Source organism: Poromitra crassiceps (genome assembly GCF_964638095.1).
Source record: "Poromitra crassiceps genome assembly, chromosome: 15".
NCBI classification, from domain to species: Eukaryota; Metazoa; Chordata; class Actinopteri; order Beryciformes; family Melamphaidae; genus Poromitra; species Poromitra crassiceps.
Genome location: NC_139634.1, coordinates 9,773,994 through 9,790,064, shown reverse-complemented (window position 1 = coordinate 9,790,064; position 16,071 = coordinate 9,773,994). Strand labels below are relative to the sequence as shown.

The 16,071-nt window shown below is 44.6% G+C and overlaps 1 protein-coding gene across 1 annotated transcript in view; it reads right to left on the bottom strand.

Annotated features, from left to right (window-relative positions):
• Nucleotides 1-16,071, bottom strand: part of ctnna1 (catenin (cadherin-associated protein), alpha 1) — a 126,625-nt gene that overhangs the window by 18,441 nt on the left and 92,113 nt on the right. The window contains exon 16 of the mRNA XM_083652215.1: nt 5,682-5,787. Within this exon, the coding sequence (XP_083508341.1) occupies nt 5,682-5,787 (106 nt within the window). The remainder of the gene's footprint in view (nt 1-5,681; nt 5,788-16,071) is intronic.

The following is a 16,071-nucleotide window of genomic DNA, read 5'->3' as shown; positions in this document are numbered from 1 at the left end:
GAAAAATGGAAGCATTTTTGCTATGATATTAGCATAACTACATGCTTTACAAACCAATAACAAAGTGGCAGTGGATAAATTTCCCCTAATAACAAGCAACAGGACAGGACAGGACAGGGCGGGCGGCCTGCTGATGGGAGGGGCTGAGCTGCGGTTGGCTGGGCGGCTGACCCTTGAACTGCGGAGCTGAGAATTTGTGGGCTCCCCCGGGCGATTTTGCTCCTCCAACTGCAGCGGGAAATTTACAGCCCTGTCCGCCCTAAAGCGTCCAGGGCCAGAGCCCGGGATTAGTCTGCGAGCAGCACCAGAGCCCACGGATCACCATCAATCAACACTGATTGAATGCAAATTGGAAAAGTACACTACGCATGTCGGTATACATCATGAGGATAAAAACGCTTGGGCACCAAACGCGCGCCGCACGGCACGGCAAGCACATGGCCCATTCTCTAAATATGCAAGTCTTATTTCATGTGCATGTGTGCGTTGTGCCTATGTGTGTTTGTTGTGTGTGTGTGTACATGCACAAGTTGAGTGTGTGCATGTGTGCGAGCGAGCAGGCGGGCGGGTCGCTGGGAATTTATGGGCTACATAGTGGCTCACACATTTGCATTATAAATCTCAATTACATAGCATTATTTGTTTACCAGCCTGTTCAGATGGAATTCTCATAAGGTGCCCTGCAGAAGAGGGTCATAAATTCTTAATAAACTGCAGTGCAGACCTTTGTACGGCACTGACCTAAATCCTTGCAGCTCATCTCTGCACTACACTCATTTCTTTTAAACTTTAATAAGGCTCTATTACACGCATTTAACTGGTTTTCACCAACCGGAAACTAGACCACCACGTCGTGTAGTACCTGAACACAGTGTGCACGACGTACAACAACGTGCCATCACACGATCTTGTGCAGGAACGTGTGGGAGTGGGGCTGCTGTGCTATCAGTATGGGACCATCTGCCCATGTGTTTTAGATGAAGAGTCAACCCTCATAGGCCCTCCAGGCCTGAAGCACAGAGGGTGAGTGATTAATATGCCTAGGTTAATGAGCGGTGCTGCCCTGACTGTTCCTGACAGTATGTTTGCATCTAGGTGGTGATTCATTCATTTGACTATTGCTGCTCGAGTGTGCAGAGTCAGACCATCCCAGCGTTCCACGTCTTTGTTGAACTGGGCGCCTCTGGCGTCTCCTGCTTTGTTAGGAGATATGCCGCGAAATATAAACTGATTTTAAAAGCTGCCACCTGGTAATTACTCTTATAATGGATTCAGCTCTCAGGACGGACTTGCCTTTCCTCCACACCATCGACAGTAAATACTGTTGGGTTTTGAACTCCCGTTTGGGAGCCTAGTCTAGCCTGTGGCCATCTTGGGGCCTTCACGCAGCTCGCTTCCCAGAGCCGCAGCTCTGCCTGCTATTGGTCCGTGATCGGCAAGCTGCTCGATCACTGGACAGGCGCCCTGTCAATCACCCCTAAAACATAGTATTTTCTATTGTCTATTTTACTCTAAACAGGTGAGTTACATAAAAATTCACCCCCCCCCCCTTCCCCGTATAGTTGTTATGAAAGGTGAAATTAGCTATATAAGCCAAAACAGTGTTTTGGACCAGGCTGTAAACAGGCTTAATTCCGTTACAAAGTGGGGCATTTTAACATGGGGGTGAACGGGAACAACTTCTTTTTGGGTCCAGCCTCAAGTGGCCATTCGGGGCACTACAGCTTTCAGTATGTCTTCCGCGACTTCCTCTTCCAAAGCCCGAGCTAGCAGCTAGCCCACTGCTCCACACACACACACACAACTTTCTTGTGGGTGAGGAGCTCTGGCTGTGTCGTGGGTGAGGAGCCCTGGCTGTGTCGTGGACTCGTGGGTGAGGAGCTCTGGCTGTGTTGTGGGTGAAGAGCCCTGGCTGTGTCGTGGGTGAGGAGCCCTGGCTGTGTTGTGGGTGAAGAGCCCTGGCTGTGTCGTAGGTGAGGAGCCCTGGCTGTGTTGTGGGTGAAGAGCCCTGGCTGTGTCGTGGGTGAGGAGCCCTGGCTGTGTTGTGGGTGAAGAGCCATGGCTGTGTCGTGGGTGAGGAGCCCTGGCTGTGTTGTGGGTGAGGAGCCATGGCTGTGTCGTGGGTGAAGAGCCATGGCTGTGTCGTGGGTGAGGAGCCATGGCTGTGTTGTGGGTGAAGAGCCATGGCTGTGTCGTGGGTGGGTGTCGCCTGAACTGCTAGTGTTGTGGTCTGCGCTGAGAGAGACTACGAGGGACAGCTGGATGGGTCCAGAGGCCGGTGGGGGTGGTCCCACTCTTGGCAAAGACTTTGGTTCCAACAGCCAATGCTCTTCATTTATTCATAATTTGAGTGCTTCAAACCCCCGAAATCCCCCAATAGTATTACACACATACACAAAGACGTAGACGCAGAGGAGGAAACTAGGCAGGAATGAGTAGAACAAATGGTCTCAGACGAGGAAGGAATGTCACCCAAATCAAACGCATCCATACACATGTGTGCAAGCAGGGAGGCAGGCGAGGGAACAGACACGTATGACGGCATGGACACTCACACACATGCACGCCCACACACCTGCACAGCAGCCCCATCTGTTTTCTTTGGGGGATAGCACTGTATTCATTAAAGTGAATACGCAGCTTCAAAAGCCGCACTGAGGCATGAAGGGAAAAGAAGAAGACAGACACAAAAAGGAAAATCACTTTCCAGAACGGCGTTCTCTATTCAGATGCAATTAGGTCAGGACAGGTATAGGTTTTACTTGGTGGGGAGACATGGCTTACGCAATGATCCGAGGGCAACTTAAATAAAATATCAAAAGGTGTAGGGCTCTTGGAGGCCGGCAGCTCATTGTGTCAAGATCATGAGGGAGAGATCTCCACCTGAAAGCTACCTGCAGCTCAGTGGTTAGCGCTGCTGCCTCACAGCAAGAAGGTCCCGGGTTCGAACCGCGGTCCATCCCAAGTCCAGTCTGTGTTGAGTTTGCATGTTCTCTCCAAAGACATGTATGTTAGGGTCAATACTCCTGTCAGTGTGTGTGTGAGGCACTGGCAATTCTAAATGGAGTTCCAAGGGACAGCTACCTGGCTAACACTGGCACATTTACAGTAATGTTCATTAATGTGCATTGTCCCTTAAATAAATAAATAAATAAATAAATACATACATACATACATACATACATAAATGTTTCCAGTATGCCAGATTATGAGGGAGAGATCTCCACTGAAAGGTAACTGCAGGTGTTTTGCAGTATGCCTACGACAGTAGGTATAATTAAAACGTATGGTCATGCAGAAAATTGAATAAAGATACTTTTGGCTTTTACATTCCCTCCTCACTCGCTCCTCTAGAAGTGGAAAAACAGTTTTATTATGTGGGAGGTGTTCGGCCAATTTCAAAACAAGTGCTAAATATTTCACATGTCCCAGTGGTGCAAGGCTTAAAACCTATTTCTCCTCATTACGCAAACAACTGGTATGAAAGGAACTATATGGAAGAAAACTAAGTCATTCTTGCATTAATTATTAACTGATTGTTTAGAAACAGATATTGAATAATGGTGCAAGATAATTGATTCAAACAGAATTGTCACTGACCACTACAAAGCAGAAGAAGAAGAAGAAGAAGAAATCCATAACTTGTATTCAGCCTGGAAACATTGAATTTGAATGAATCCGTTACTTAATGATGAGGCGTTGTGCTGCGATGGCACATTTTGCCAACGTGAGATGAGTAGAGATGTCAACAGAATCGGTAAGAGAGAGAGACTGACAACGCCTCCCTGTTTATCTAAATTGAAATCTAAAGAGCAAACATCTGAAGACAGTGTTTGCCTGTGTTCTTTGGATAGGAGTGGGAGAGAGAAACCCCACAGCTGGGAGATCTCCCAACCACAGAGGCAAGCGATGTCTTCACAGGGGAAGACCATATCAACCTCAATCTGACAAGCGTGTCTTGTTGCAAACATCACAACTCAACTCCTCCGTGATTTAACAACAAAATATATATACATACTGCAGACACACGGAGCCAGTGAGCCCTCTTTTCTGCCTAAGAGGTGCTACATGAATAAGTTGGGGTATAAATCATGTACAGTGTCTCCCAGAGGAGTGGTACAGTGCAAGTATTTAAGTGAAATATGAGGCCATGGATAATTGAATGTGTGTTTCCCTATGTCAAGTAGCATAGTCTCTGGGGTAAAGGATAGATGTGGGAACATGATGGAATGGGGGGGGGGGGGGGGGGGGGTTGGGAGTGGGAGATGGAGGGACGATGAGAGGGAGAGAGCAGTGTTAGATCCAGTAAGGAATTGGTTAGGACCAGGAAAGAGGGGGGGGGGTCTCATAAAGAACACACACAATGCTAAAGTTACCAGCAGGCTCAGTGCTAAAGTCTTTTCATTCTGTTATTGTCTAAATAACTTGATTAGCAAGTCAGCTAGACAATATTATATCATTTAATATTAATATTAAATGAGAAAACTTGATGCAATGAAGAAAAAAAAAAATGATATAGCGATGCAACCATCCTATCTGCAATGGGCTACATGCACAACTCCACTACTTCCTGAAATTAGTACAGCTTCTTTATTTTCTGTCATCACTATTGGATGAACTGATTAATGTCAGGTGTGCTGCAGTCGCAACAATGATCAGGCACACCTGATTCATCAGTTCATCCAATAGTGTAGGACAGGAAATAAAGAAGCTGTACTAATTTCAGGAAGTAAAAAAGTTGTGCATGTAGCCTATAGGCTCTTTGTCCTACGTGCCGACTTCACTGAGCCTGTTCCAATTGGTACAAACATATAATTGAGCCTTGTTGTTCTGGCAAATTGAGAAATGCAACTGAGATCATAATGAAATGTTAGTGTAGCCAACACACACACACACACACACACACACACACACACACACACACACACACACACACACACACACACACACAGACAGATGTCTTGTTTTCAGCCAATAAAGTAGCTTTGCTCCACAATTCCAATGGCATGAACACATTACATCTGGATGCTTATGGCCCATTTCACAGATTATATTCCTAGCCCAAAATGTCATGTATACAAACCATTATTTACCTTCAGTATTTTCAACTGGACATTTCCCTCATGTACATTCATTAATCTGCTGTAGACTCACTCCATGCAAAATAGTCAAAGATGTGCAAAGTCCTTTTTGCTACAGATACACACAGGAACCAGGAGATAACATCAATTAATCTGCCTAGAAATCTGCCCAGTCTTTTGTTTTCAAAGGAAAACATCTCTATTCCTGTGGATTTTGGACTTGTGGAAACTACTGGTCCCGCTGGGGTACTATTGAGGTAACTGTATTACTTTTATGTTGATGTATGTTAAAATCATCAGCAAGAAAGCAGAATCTGTGTGGGCAAGCTAATTGCTAAGGCTAAAGAAAGGCAAAGGCTAATATCATTCTGCACAGCATGCCAGCAGCAGCAGCCACAGGAGATTTAAAACCAAACTTGCCCACAACTATCCTTAACATCAGATCAGTGCTTGACCTTTTTCCTCACCACCGTGCATTTGAACAACATCAGAGTCAAAGTGGCAAACAACTAAAATTCCATCCACATATTGGGGTCACTGGACCAATGGCTTAGTCGACTACACCAAACCCTGTGGGGACGGGCTGCATTTCAGACTTACATTGTCAGCGATGGTGCGGCCCAGCTTGTCCATTCTTGATCCCGCTTCAGCGATTTTCTTGGCGGCGCTGATGACATCAGACGTGTTCTTCAGCGGTCCTTTCCCCCTGGGAGGGGGGAGAAAAAACCAAGGCAAGATCACTCACTGTTTCTGATCTACTGCAGCCTCATTCAATATGCAAGAAGAACAGCATCTCAGTCATGAAGCCTCTGCAGGTTTTTCGGTCAGGAGACAGGTTATGGACCAGAAGCGTGATATATAGGAATAGGTCATGAAAAGACTGTACTGGTGCATTGTGTACGCTTGGGCACACTGGGCAATTCCACACACACCAAACACACAAACGTGAGACGTCTGGCACGGTTTTGTTCAGCCACGGTTGGGAACGTTTTACTGTATAACCCATTAAAGTCAGGGGTACAGCAGTGTGGAGGCCAGCAGAGTCGTAGCCATGGGCCAGCAGAGCCGTAGCCACGTGCTCGCGATCCTAACAGAAATGCCCCTTTCCGCTCCTGCCGTGTTAACCTGTCTGGCCCCTTTGAGTCAAGCTGCTTCACGGTCTTTGTTATTAGAATGCTAAGAAGCAACTAGGATGCTTTCGTGTGTTTTGGCTGAGAACAGATGATCTAAACCAGCGTGGTTCTCAAATCTTTTTGGCTTCACTACCTCCTTTCCATGGTTTCCTCTTTATTTGCTTAGAAAACTGCAAGAGAAAACAATAGCATATGATGCAATAAATGAATGAATGCTAAACCACCGTTTGAAGAATACATTTCAAAAATAAGGAATGGAGTTTGAGTTGCAATTAGTGCCTCCCTGTGCAGATTTATTTTAACGTTTCATTTATTTTCATGATTTCAGTCATTCAAGCAATTGTGATGTCATCAGTGATCTCACTGGAGCAATGTGACATGATCAATGACATCATCGGTGACATCATCAGTGGGAAGCATGTTGGGAAGGGATGGTGATGATGTCACAATGGCTCTGTGAGTGTGAAGGCCTAATAAAAATGTTAAATATCGCTGTAGTGCCCCCTGTGGGTGGATTTCTTTCAAAAATAATTTTTGCACCAGATTCATTCCAGACCCCTGAAAAGTGTTTTGGCCATTTTTTTAAGTGATCGGAGCAACGGTGTGCCTTGCAACTCTGGACAGACAGCTCTCCAATTATACTAGTAAGATATCATTTAAATTATGATGTGATTTTTTTTATCGTAGGCCGGGGCTTCACTGTAGCACCACAATGCTTTGTTTAATATGTTGTGACACATTTGACCTTGATCAGATTGCAGCTGCTCTTGCTATTTGGATATTGCACTTGGCCATATTGTGATTTCAATATCGATTCAAATCAAAACGCTCCGGTCCTAACGTCCTAATGCTACACCTGCAGCCCCCTCCAGGACCCAAAGCAAGCTTCCCCACACAGGCCGTGCCAGTCCAGCACTGACCCAACCCACTGCAAAGCTTGTCAGCCATTTGCCAGTTTTGTGCCCCCACAAGGGACTCTGGGACACAGTTGGCAAGAGGCACAAATTGGATTCAAAGCTGTGCTCTCCAGGCTAAGAAATGAGCCATCCAACACGGAGCAGATGGAATTTTGTGTTCTCTTCTCTCTCTCCCTTCCTCTCCCCTCCTCTCCCCTCCCCTCCCCTCCCGTCTCCAACCCTTCCCCTCTCTTGCTCTCCCTCTGCTGCTCTGCTGTGGAGCAAGTCAGGGTGCTCGTGGAAGAGGCCATGCGTCACAGCAGGCAGCACTGCCTGGGAGAACTCTGGGGACCGGTGCACCCCTGGAGACAGAGCTGGGGGCATTGTGATGGGTTTGAGAGAGAAAAAAAAAAAGAAAGAAAGAAAGAAAAAGAAGAAGGGGACAACCAGGAGAAATGAACAACTCTATAGCCGTAGCTTGGCTCCATACTAGGGGGTGTCAAAATTATTGATACTTTGCTAAGTATTGATAAAAAAAAAAAAGTTTAAACGGATACAATACTCATTTGCAACAGTATCAATCAATACCATAATGAAAAATCAAACATTGTATTTCTCTGTCTCCACTAGCCACACACACACACACCATGCACCGCTGCCCACGGCCCCTCCTCTCACTAGCAGTCAGCTGGCTTGTTGCCTCAGTCAGCGATGCTACTGCGAGTGGTGTCCGACGAAGGCGAGTGAAACTTGGCGAAGCACTTTAAGGACCGACACCCAGGGCTCGAGACTTAACACCGTTCCCTCATCCCAGGGATGATAAAATATGTATTTGGGACGAACAGAAATACTCCCGGGGTCGCAGTCGGGACAAAGAGGATTTTTTTATTTTATTTTTTCCCACTTGGGAAATGTGAACTGAGCCGACTGAGTGCTCATATCACTGTCACTGGCAAACGGTGCGTGTCTTCTGAGTGCTCGCTTAGTTGACAGTGGCACGAGAACGCTGTACGAGATCTGCGACTGTATCGATAGCGGTAGTAATTTTCCCCTTTACAGAGGCTAACGCTACACCTGAGCGTCTCTTCTCTTGCGGTTACTGTTACTGATCACTGGCTGTCCCCTTAGTAGACTGAGGTGCGTAAAAAATATTATGATTCTGAAATGTTTCCCGCATCCTTCTCGGCATGGAACGAAATAAATCGTTCCTAGTGTGGAAACTAGGGCTGTGGCGATTCACTTATCTCCCGATTCGATACTATCACGATTCTTGGGTGCCGATTCGATTTATATTGCGATTCTTAAGTATTGCGATTCTACGATTATTGCGATTCGATATTACGATTTATTGCGATTTTTGTTTCTTTTTTTCTTTTCTTTTTTCAGTTTGTTTGCTTTTTTACACTAGATTAGAACATGGGAAAAGTTGAATCATACACTAGAGACTGTATATTATATATCATGAGTAGGGCTGGGCGATATAGTTAAAAACAGGGGCGGACTGGGATCATAATTCAGGCCGGGCATTAGATACCAAGCAGGCCAGGCCGATATGGGCCAACGCGCGTGAAATTTGGGCCGTTTGAAGCCAGATTTGGGCCGTTTGAAGTCCAATTTTACAATGAGATGCACCCACTTTAACCCTGAAGTGTAATTATTACTTCAGACTAACTAATAAAGTAATAAAACCACTAGTAAACCAGTAGGCGGCGCCTGGCCTGCTGTTCAGTGAGTGGCCTGACTGCAAGCACCCCAAAAAAAAAAAAAAAAAAATAATAATAATAATAATAATTTGCGATTATCGATTCTGGAATAAAAGATCGATCCAAAAAATCGTGACATTAAAAATCGCGATACTTAGGTGAATCGATTTTTTCCCCCACCCCTAGTGGAAACGCCCTGAGAGTGTGTGTGAACTGAAACTGATGAATCGCAACGACTTCGTGTAGCAACACGCATAATGGATAAGTGGATCTATTAGCATGTAAAAATAAATTGACGGACGGAACAAGTAATTAACTTTAAACCGAAATCCGTATGTAGAGAGCTCTGCCACCCATGAATAATTATTAAAAATACTAATGCCAGGATTTCTTTTTTAATCAAAGCAAATATTTAAATACAATAATTTATTTCATAATAATTTGAATTGTTTTTATGCAAATAATCAGATGACAATAACAAAGTAAAAGTATAACTTTTAGAATTTTGGGCAGTTTACGCTGACTTCGTTACAGTGGGACGGTGGTGGAAAAAAGTTCATTTTGAGCCCTGTCAACAGTCTTCATAGAAGAATTTCAAGAGGTTATTGAAACCTGTTTCAACATCACTGAAGCTTTAAATATTTATCATAAATGCCGTTTTAGTTTAGCAAGTAGCTAACCAAACCTTAGCTACATAGAGCTAGCTAACATGATCATGTAGATTTTGCCAACTTGCCATCTATCAAGATTCATTCATTAATTTAGCCTAGTATGCTACATGGGCAAGTGCTGGACTGGATTATAATACAGCATGGACGTTTATTTCGTACTATAAATAGTACGAAATAATTTGCGCGGATTTATGGCGGGCGGACGCCGGTTCATGCATACAGACGGATTAGGGTGGCATAAAAACTCATCCGCGCATCTCTAGTGGCCGGGAATATATGTTGCTTCAACAAGCTAAAAGCTCCTCCATACAAACAACACACAACAGGGATTAAACTTGTCCAAATATCTCATAAATGTAGCCAACATTGATTTCCTGTTAAACGACTCCTTTGTTTAAATAAGCAATAACCATAAGAGCAAAAGGAGGATGGCACTCAATGTGCTGTTACTGCTAAACCTCCTCCATATTTCCAGCACCTCCATGGTGGCATAGTGACTGTTTTGCAATAGGGAGAGGAAGAAAGGAGAGCAGGGGGGGGGGAGGGACAAGGGGACTCCTGATTTACCCTTATCAGATTTTCATAGTGGGTTTATACATGGAAGAGAGAGAGAGGGCTGGGGGAATGTCAAGTGTGGTGACAGCCGCAGGACTCCAGATGGGAGGACGCCACATCGGCCCGAGTGCTCTGCAGCACACAATGCTCTGAGACAGGTGGCTCCCAAATACGTTTGCATGCTTCCAAGCCACACACATGCCTTATTCATGAGAGGCACCATACATACAAGCATAAGCAAAGTAGGAGTCAACAAGAATCTCTCACTCTCTCGCTCTCTCTCTGCAGGTAAGTCAGGAGAGAGAGAGAGAGAGACCCAGATCAATTTCCTCAAACAGCATTAACCTTGGCAAGGCTATGTGCCCGCTCAAGGTGGAGGGGGCAATCATTTGGGCGTGGGCTGAATTAGCCAAGCTAGTGACCTTCCATGTGCTGCTGCTGCTGCTGCTGCCTGTGAGAGTGAAGACATAATGTGAAGATAGATCGTCAGACAGACGAGGATCCCAAGTATACGCACACGCACACACACACGTACACGTGCACGCACGCACACACACGCGCAGACACACACCATCCACTGCAATAATTTCAAATCATCCTCCTAACTATGTAAATTATGCAATCAATGGAAGTCACCTTTTGGTTTGCATTCATTCATTAATCTTTATTTGTAGACCAAATTGAAATGCATGTCCTGAGTGGGTATAGTAATGGAATAATTTAGTAAATATTGCTTTCCCTTCCATTTAAAAGATTAACATGATTTAACAGGCAGAATCGAGGCAGATACAGCTAAAAAAAACAAACAAGTGGATTCAACCGCCACCACAACTCTCACTGAGTCACAAACTTCAACATCAAAGATAGTCCAGATAAGAAATTCAGCCGGTTCAGAAATCGATGACTCACAAATGGGTAGGCCTCCCCACAGGAAATGCATAAGAGGGCTGCACAAGGGGGATAAACTTTAATAATTAATGACCTTAATGTTTTCTATCTGCAATCTCGGTTTAATGTGCAAGGGATTTAAATAAGCTCAATTGAATTAGTTTGTGTTGTGTAACAAGAGTTGAGTTGGCATCAGATGACTTGTGGGCTAACAGAACTCCAGCAAAGGCAAGAGGAAAACGTGGTGCAAAAGGGTTTTTAAGGACAATTAAGCAATGTATCTTATTTGAGAATGTAGCTAACCAACATTTTAGAAAGCAAATGTAACTAAATATGTGTTCAACAACTAATGCATAATATGCTCTGTACCCAATTAAATGTATACCTTTACTTGAAGTGTAATACACTTGTTTCCAATGGCATTACAATTATCTCCCTGCCCAACTTATTTTTCCCATTTAAATGCAGGATTTCAATTATTGATAGCACCTCATTGGGCACTTCATGTGAAAGGTTTTCTTCATTTGGATTCCTGGGCTGTGCTTTACACATTGTAAAAGCTAGAAAGAAGCAGCATACAGTATATATATATATATATATATGGCTGGTGGCATCTAATCAAAATACATGCATGTAAGCCTAACCCATGGCACGGGGCTGAAGCTGCGAGGCAGCAGCATGATTTGCATGTCATTTACATGCAGCACAATATGTGCAGCAGGTGAAAGGCTGCTCTTGCAGTGATGTTCTCTTGATCATTTGGATAAAACAGGATCAAATGAAAAGTTGTAGGATCAGCGGACGCCCTGTTGGAACAATGGCTGCCTCAGCACTCTGAACCTCTGCTACAGCTTTCTAATATTCCTCCAGAGGCAGGCAGGCAGGCAGGCGGGCTCTTTGTCCCATTCACAAAGATGGAGATGGAGAGGGACCATTTGATGGTCATTACCACTGTGACTCAGAGAGCTATGCACAAGATGTCCTCTGACTAATTCACTTGAATATATAAAAAAAAAAAAGGCACAGTCACACAAATACAGTCAGACACAAATACACCTCAAATACACCTCACTTCCTCCACACAGCGCAGATGAGCTTTGATGCCATCCTAATCAGCATCAGCGCATAAACCATCCGCTCGCCATCCATCCGAACAAATCATCTTCTACTATTTATAGATCCGCACACCCGACATTCCCCACTGCTATATTGCCTTTTAAATGATGTCAAGCAGCGAGTCTCGCGTTGAGGAGATGGACTTACTCGCAGCTGTTGCAGATTACATGTCCTTACTTGACATGTCCTCATGTAGCCTAAAAACATGCTACTACTCGATCATGACAGGATTGGCCTAGTCGTCGTCATCGTCTCCATGAAGGAATCTCAAGCTCCTGTTGACGTTCCGGTGACATCATTCGCCTTATATGGACTTCGAGACATGATCGGCATCCCCATCCCCGTTGACCGCATGGTGTCGTTTGTTTACCGCTGCCATTTCCTGAATACCTGCTTGGTCCCAAGAAGTTAGTCTGCCAATAAAGTGCCTGAACAAAAGATTAAGCTTAAAATATGTTCATAGACTAGAGAATTTAATGAATATTAATGTTCCTCATTAATGATACACCATTTCACCCGCCTGCAACCCATCCGCTATTAATCAGAATGTTTATTTTTATGATTCGTCCCGCGGGGCATCCGCGGATAATAACTGTGGTCCACACATCACTAGCGTGTGTGCACAGTGAGCTGAACTAATGTGCTGAGAGAGACATTTTCTCTGGCAAACCAATCCATACCAGAGAAGAGTCATATAATTACACCATACAGAGCCAGATATTCAAATGCATCAGATACAGGTGCACACATAAGCACATAATGCCAGCACAAACACATCACACACACACACACACACGGCAGGGATTTGCAGGTGATATGCCAATGAGCTTAGCTTCCATCATATTGAAACAATATAATCTGAGGACTCCTCTGCCTGTCAGAATAAAAGCCCTGACCTTTTCCTGTGTTAAGAAGAAGTGCCCTTTCTCTCTCAGCCGTTCACTAAGACACTTCTCTACAGAGGAGGCCTGTGGCACAACCCTAAATTCACACTTGATGCCTTGCAGTCATATTCTTTCTCAACATGCTTCAGCAGGTATTCGACCCCCTTGGTCTTTGTGCACATTTTGTGGTGTTGCAATCTGAATTCTAAATGATTTTTTTTGGGTCAACAATTTACACAAAATAGCCCATAATGACAACGTGAAAACATTTTTTTTTTTTTTTACGGGAATACAGAAATCCAATTTAAATAATAATCCCCAAATCACACTTTGTAGAAGCAACTCTGGCAGCAATTATGATTTATTTTTTCCAACTTTGGAATTGGCTCTTCATCCTCCTTGCAGATTTGCTCAAACTTGGTCAAGTTGGGTGGCTGTATTGTTATAGGTGGAGCACTTTCATTATGGCTGAAGAGTTCAAATGTCTCTTTCTTTTCTTCTTTTTTCATTTTCTTTTTAAATCAGACTACAGTCTTTTGCCTATTGCTCTGTCTTTCACTGCGTTTTTGAAAACTCCAGTTCTGCAGTGAATGCTAATAGCATTCACATGTTACATTAAGGAACGTACAGTACGTGACCATTTCAGTGTCAGCTATCAAGATGAATTCAGTTGGTTAATGAAATCGCTCTAGCGCGTAGACGCAGAGTGTGTGGGAGATTTGCGCTGTGTGTGTGAGCCTGAGCTGCATTGGGCTGGCTCCTGGCCATTCCTGGCTCTTGAATGGTGCGTAGGCGGGCGCAGGGGCGTGTTCTGCCTCCAAGGGCAGTGGGAGATCCATAATAACGCCCCTAACTCACCTGTCAACTGCCGTCATGGGACCTATTCAACCCTTTTACTCACCCTAACCCCCCGTTTTACTTCATCGTACTCCCTCCATGTTTTCCCCCAGCCCAGTTTTCCCCCTCGCAGTCATTATTCTCCCCGTGAACTCTTGCTTTTAAATAAAAACTAGCGGTTACCCCCCAACGCACTCATCCCTGCTCGCTCTGCTGGCATCCTCTGCCTCTGCCGCTATCTTCACCGCAGCCCCAGAGACCCCCGTCATCCACATTCCTCCACTATCTCCAACATCCATGCGGTCTCCTACATCCAAACAATTAGCTCCCACCGCCCTGCCCCAGCCCCCCCCTCCACTGCAACATCCCGCACTGTCAACCTTCGACCTCTCCAGCACGCCCCCATTACTTCACTCTCCCATCCAACCACTTCAGGGTCACTGAGCAACAAAGCCTGCATACTGCATCAACTGTCTCCACACCGAAACCTTGCAACAACCTGACGATTTTTTCTCTCCCTCAACCAAGCATCCCTCCTGGTTTTAACTACATTTGTAAACCCCGTCCCACTCGCTGCAGAGGCGGTCTAGCTGTTTTATTCAAGCAGAATTTCCGGACCTCATCCTCCCCCACTGTCTCATTTGAATTCATTGTTTTTAAAAACCTGCTTCTCAATGACTGTCATCCACATCTACCGGCCACCCAAACCAAATCCATCTTTCCTATCTGATCTGTCTGAACTACTCACAATCGCCTCATCTCTCAACTCCCGTGTAACTGCGGCTCGGCGACTTTAACAACCACCTTGATTCACCAACCTCCACGTCCACTTCTGAATTCATCACTCTACTTGACAATGTCAACCTCATCCAGCACGCCACTTTCCCCCACCCATGTCAAAGGCCACATCCTCGACTTCGTATGCTCCCTCAATCTACCCATTCACAACATGCATCCATCCCCATTCCCTCTGTCAGACCATAACCTCATCTCATCCAGTTCACTGTTCCATCCCCAACCCCACGTCCACAGCTCTTCAGAAAACCTCCAACTCTCAGACCTGCTCTCCAACGCTCTCACCCAGACCACCTCCGCAATATCGCAAACATCTGCCATATTTTTCACATCCAACTGTCGAAACACTCATCCACACCTTCATTTCCTCCCATCTTGACTACTGTAATTCACTCCTCCATGGCAAAAAATGCCCCCCTCATCAACAGACTCCAATTGGTCCAGTCCTACATGAACTCCACTGGCTTGGCGGCATTGGGGGGGGGGGGGGCTATGCTAACAAATACTCTGTGGCTGGCTGGGTAGTTGAGCCAAGAATATAGGATCTGTAAAGGGGAAATGTTTTTGGTCAAAGCATAGGTACAGTATGAATCAAATTTGTAAAAATCAGATTCTTACTGTGAGTGTGTGTGTGTGTGTGTGTGTGTGTGTGTGTGTGTGTGTTGTGTGTGCCCGCGCGCGCCGCGCACGGCATCATCTAAACAGTAGTGTGAAATTCAATTAGTCCTACTGGCACAAGAACAGTGCGACTAATTGGCTGAATTGTTCTCACACAACAGGTCAAACGCTCAGATTCAACATGGCACCCGAAACAATGGGGATTATGGTGCAACATGACGGCCACTTGAGTTTGACACCACAGTTCAAAGCCTTTTGCTATTTGTAACATACCTTGTCTTCATATGTTTTCCTGCACCGAGAGCTCTGCACTTTATTCCAGGCATTTCCATATCAAAATGACGCCTCAATTTCTTTAATTATTATTTTTAACTCCTCTATGACAGTAAAATGACAGTAAGCTGAATACGTTTGGGTCGTGGACAAATCAAGACATTAGAGGATGTCATCTTGGGTTTTGGGAAACACTTACCAACATTTTTCACCATCTTCTGATATTTTATAGACCAAACAATTAATCGATGAATGGAGAAAATAATCAACCGATTAATCGGTAATGAAAATAATCATTAGTTACAGCCCTATATTATTTGAATTAAAATGCACGACATAAATACATGTTTGAGTTTGTATTTTAAGCTGACAAGAAGTGCTGGACTATCTTTATTGAGGTGATCCTCCTGAGCATCTAATAAGTGCTTGAAAGTGTCATGGAAGGAGAATGCATGTTTGTTTGATATGGGATGGGATGGGATTTAAAGCGGTCATCAGGGAGAAATATGCTTCATCAGGAAGTCACTATGCTAGTAGCAACATCTGCAAAACAACAGCTGCTACATAGAAATCAACACTGTGTGAATAGAGTCAAATGTTTGGCAGATATTCAAAGTCATC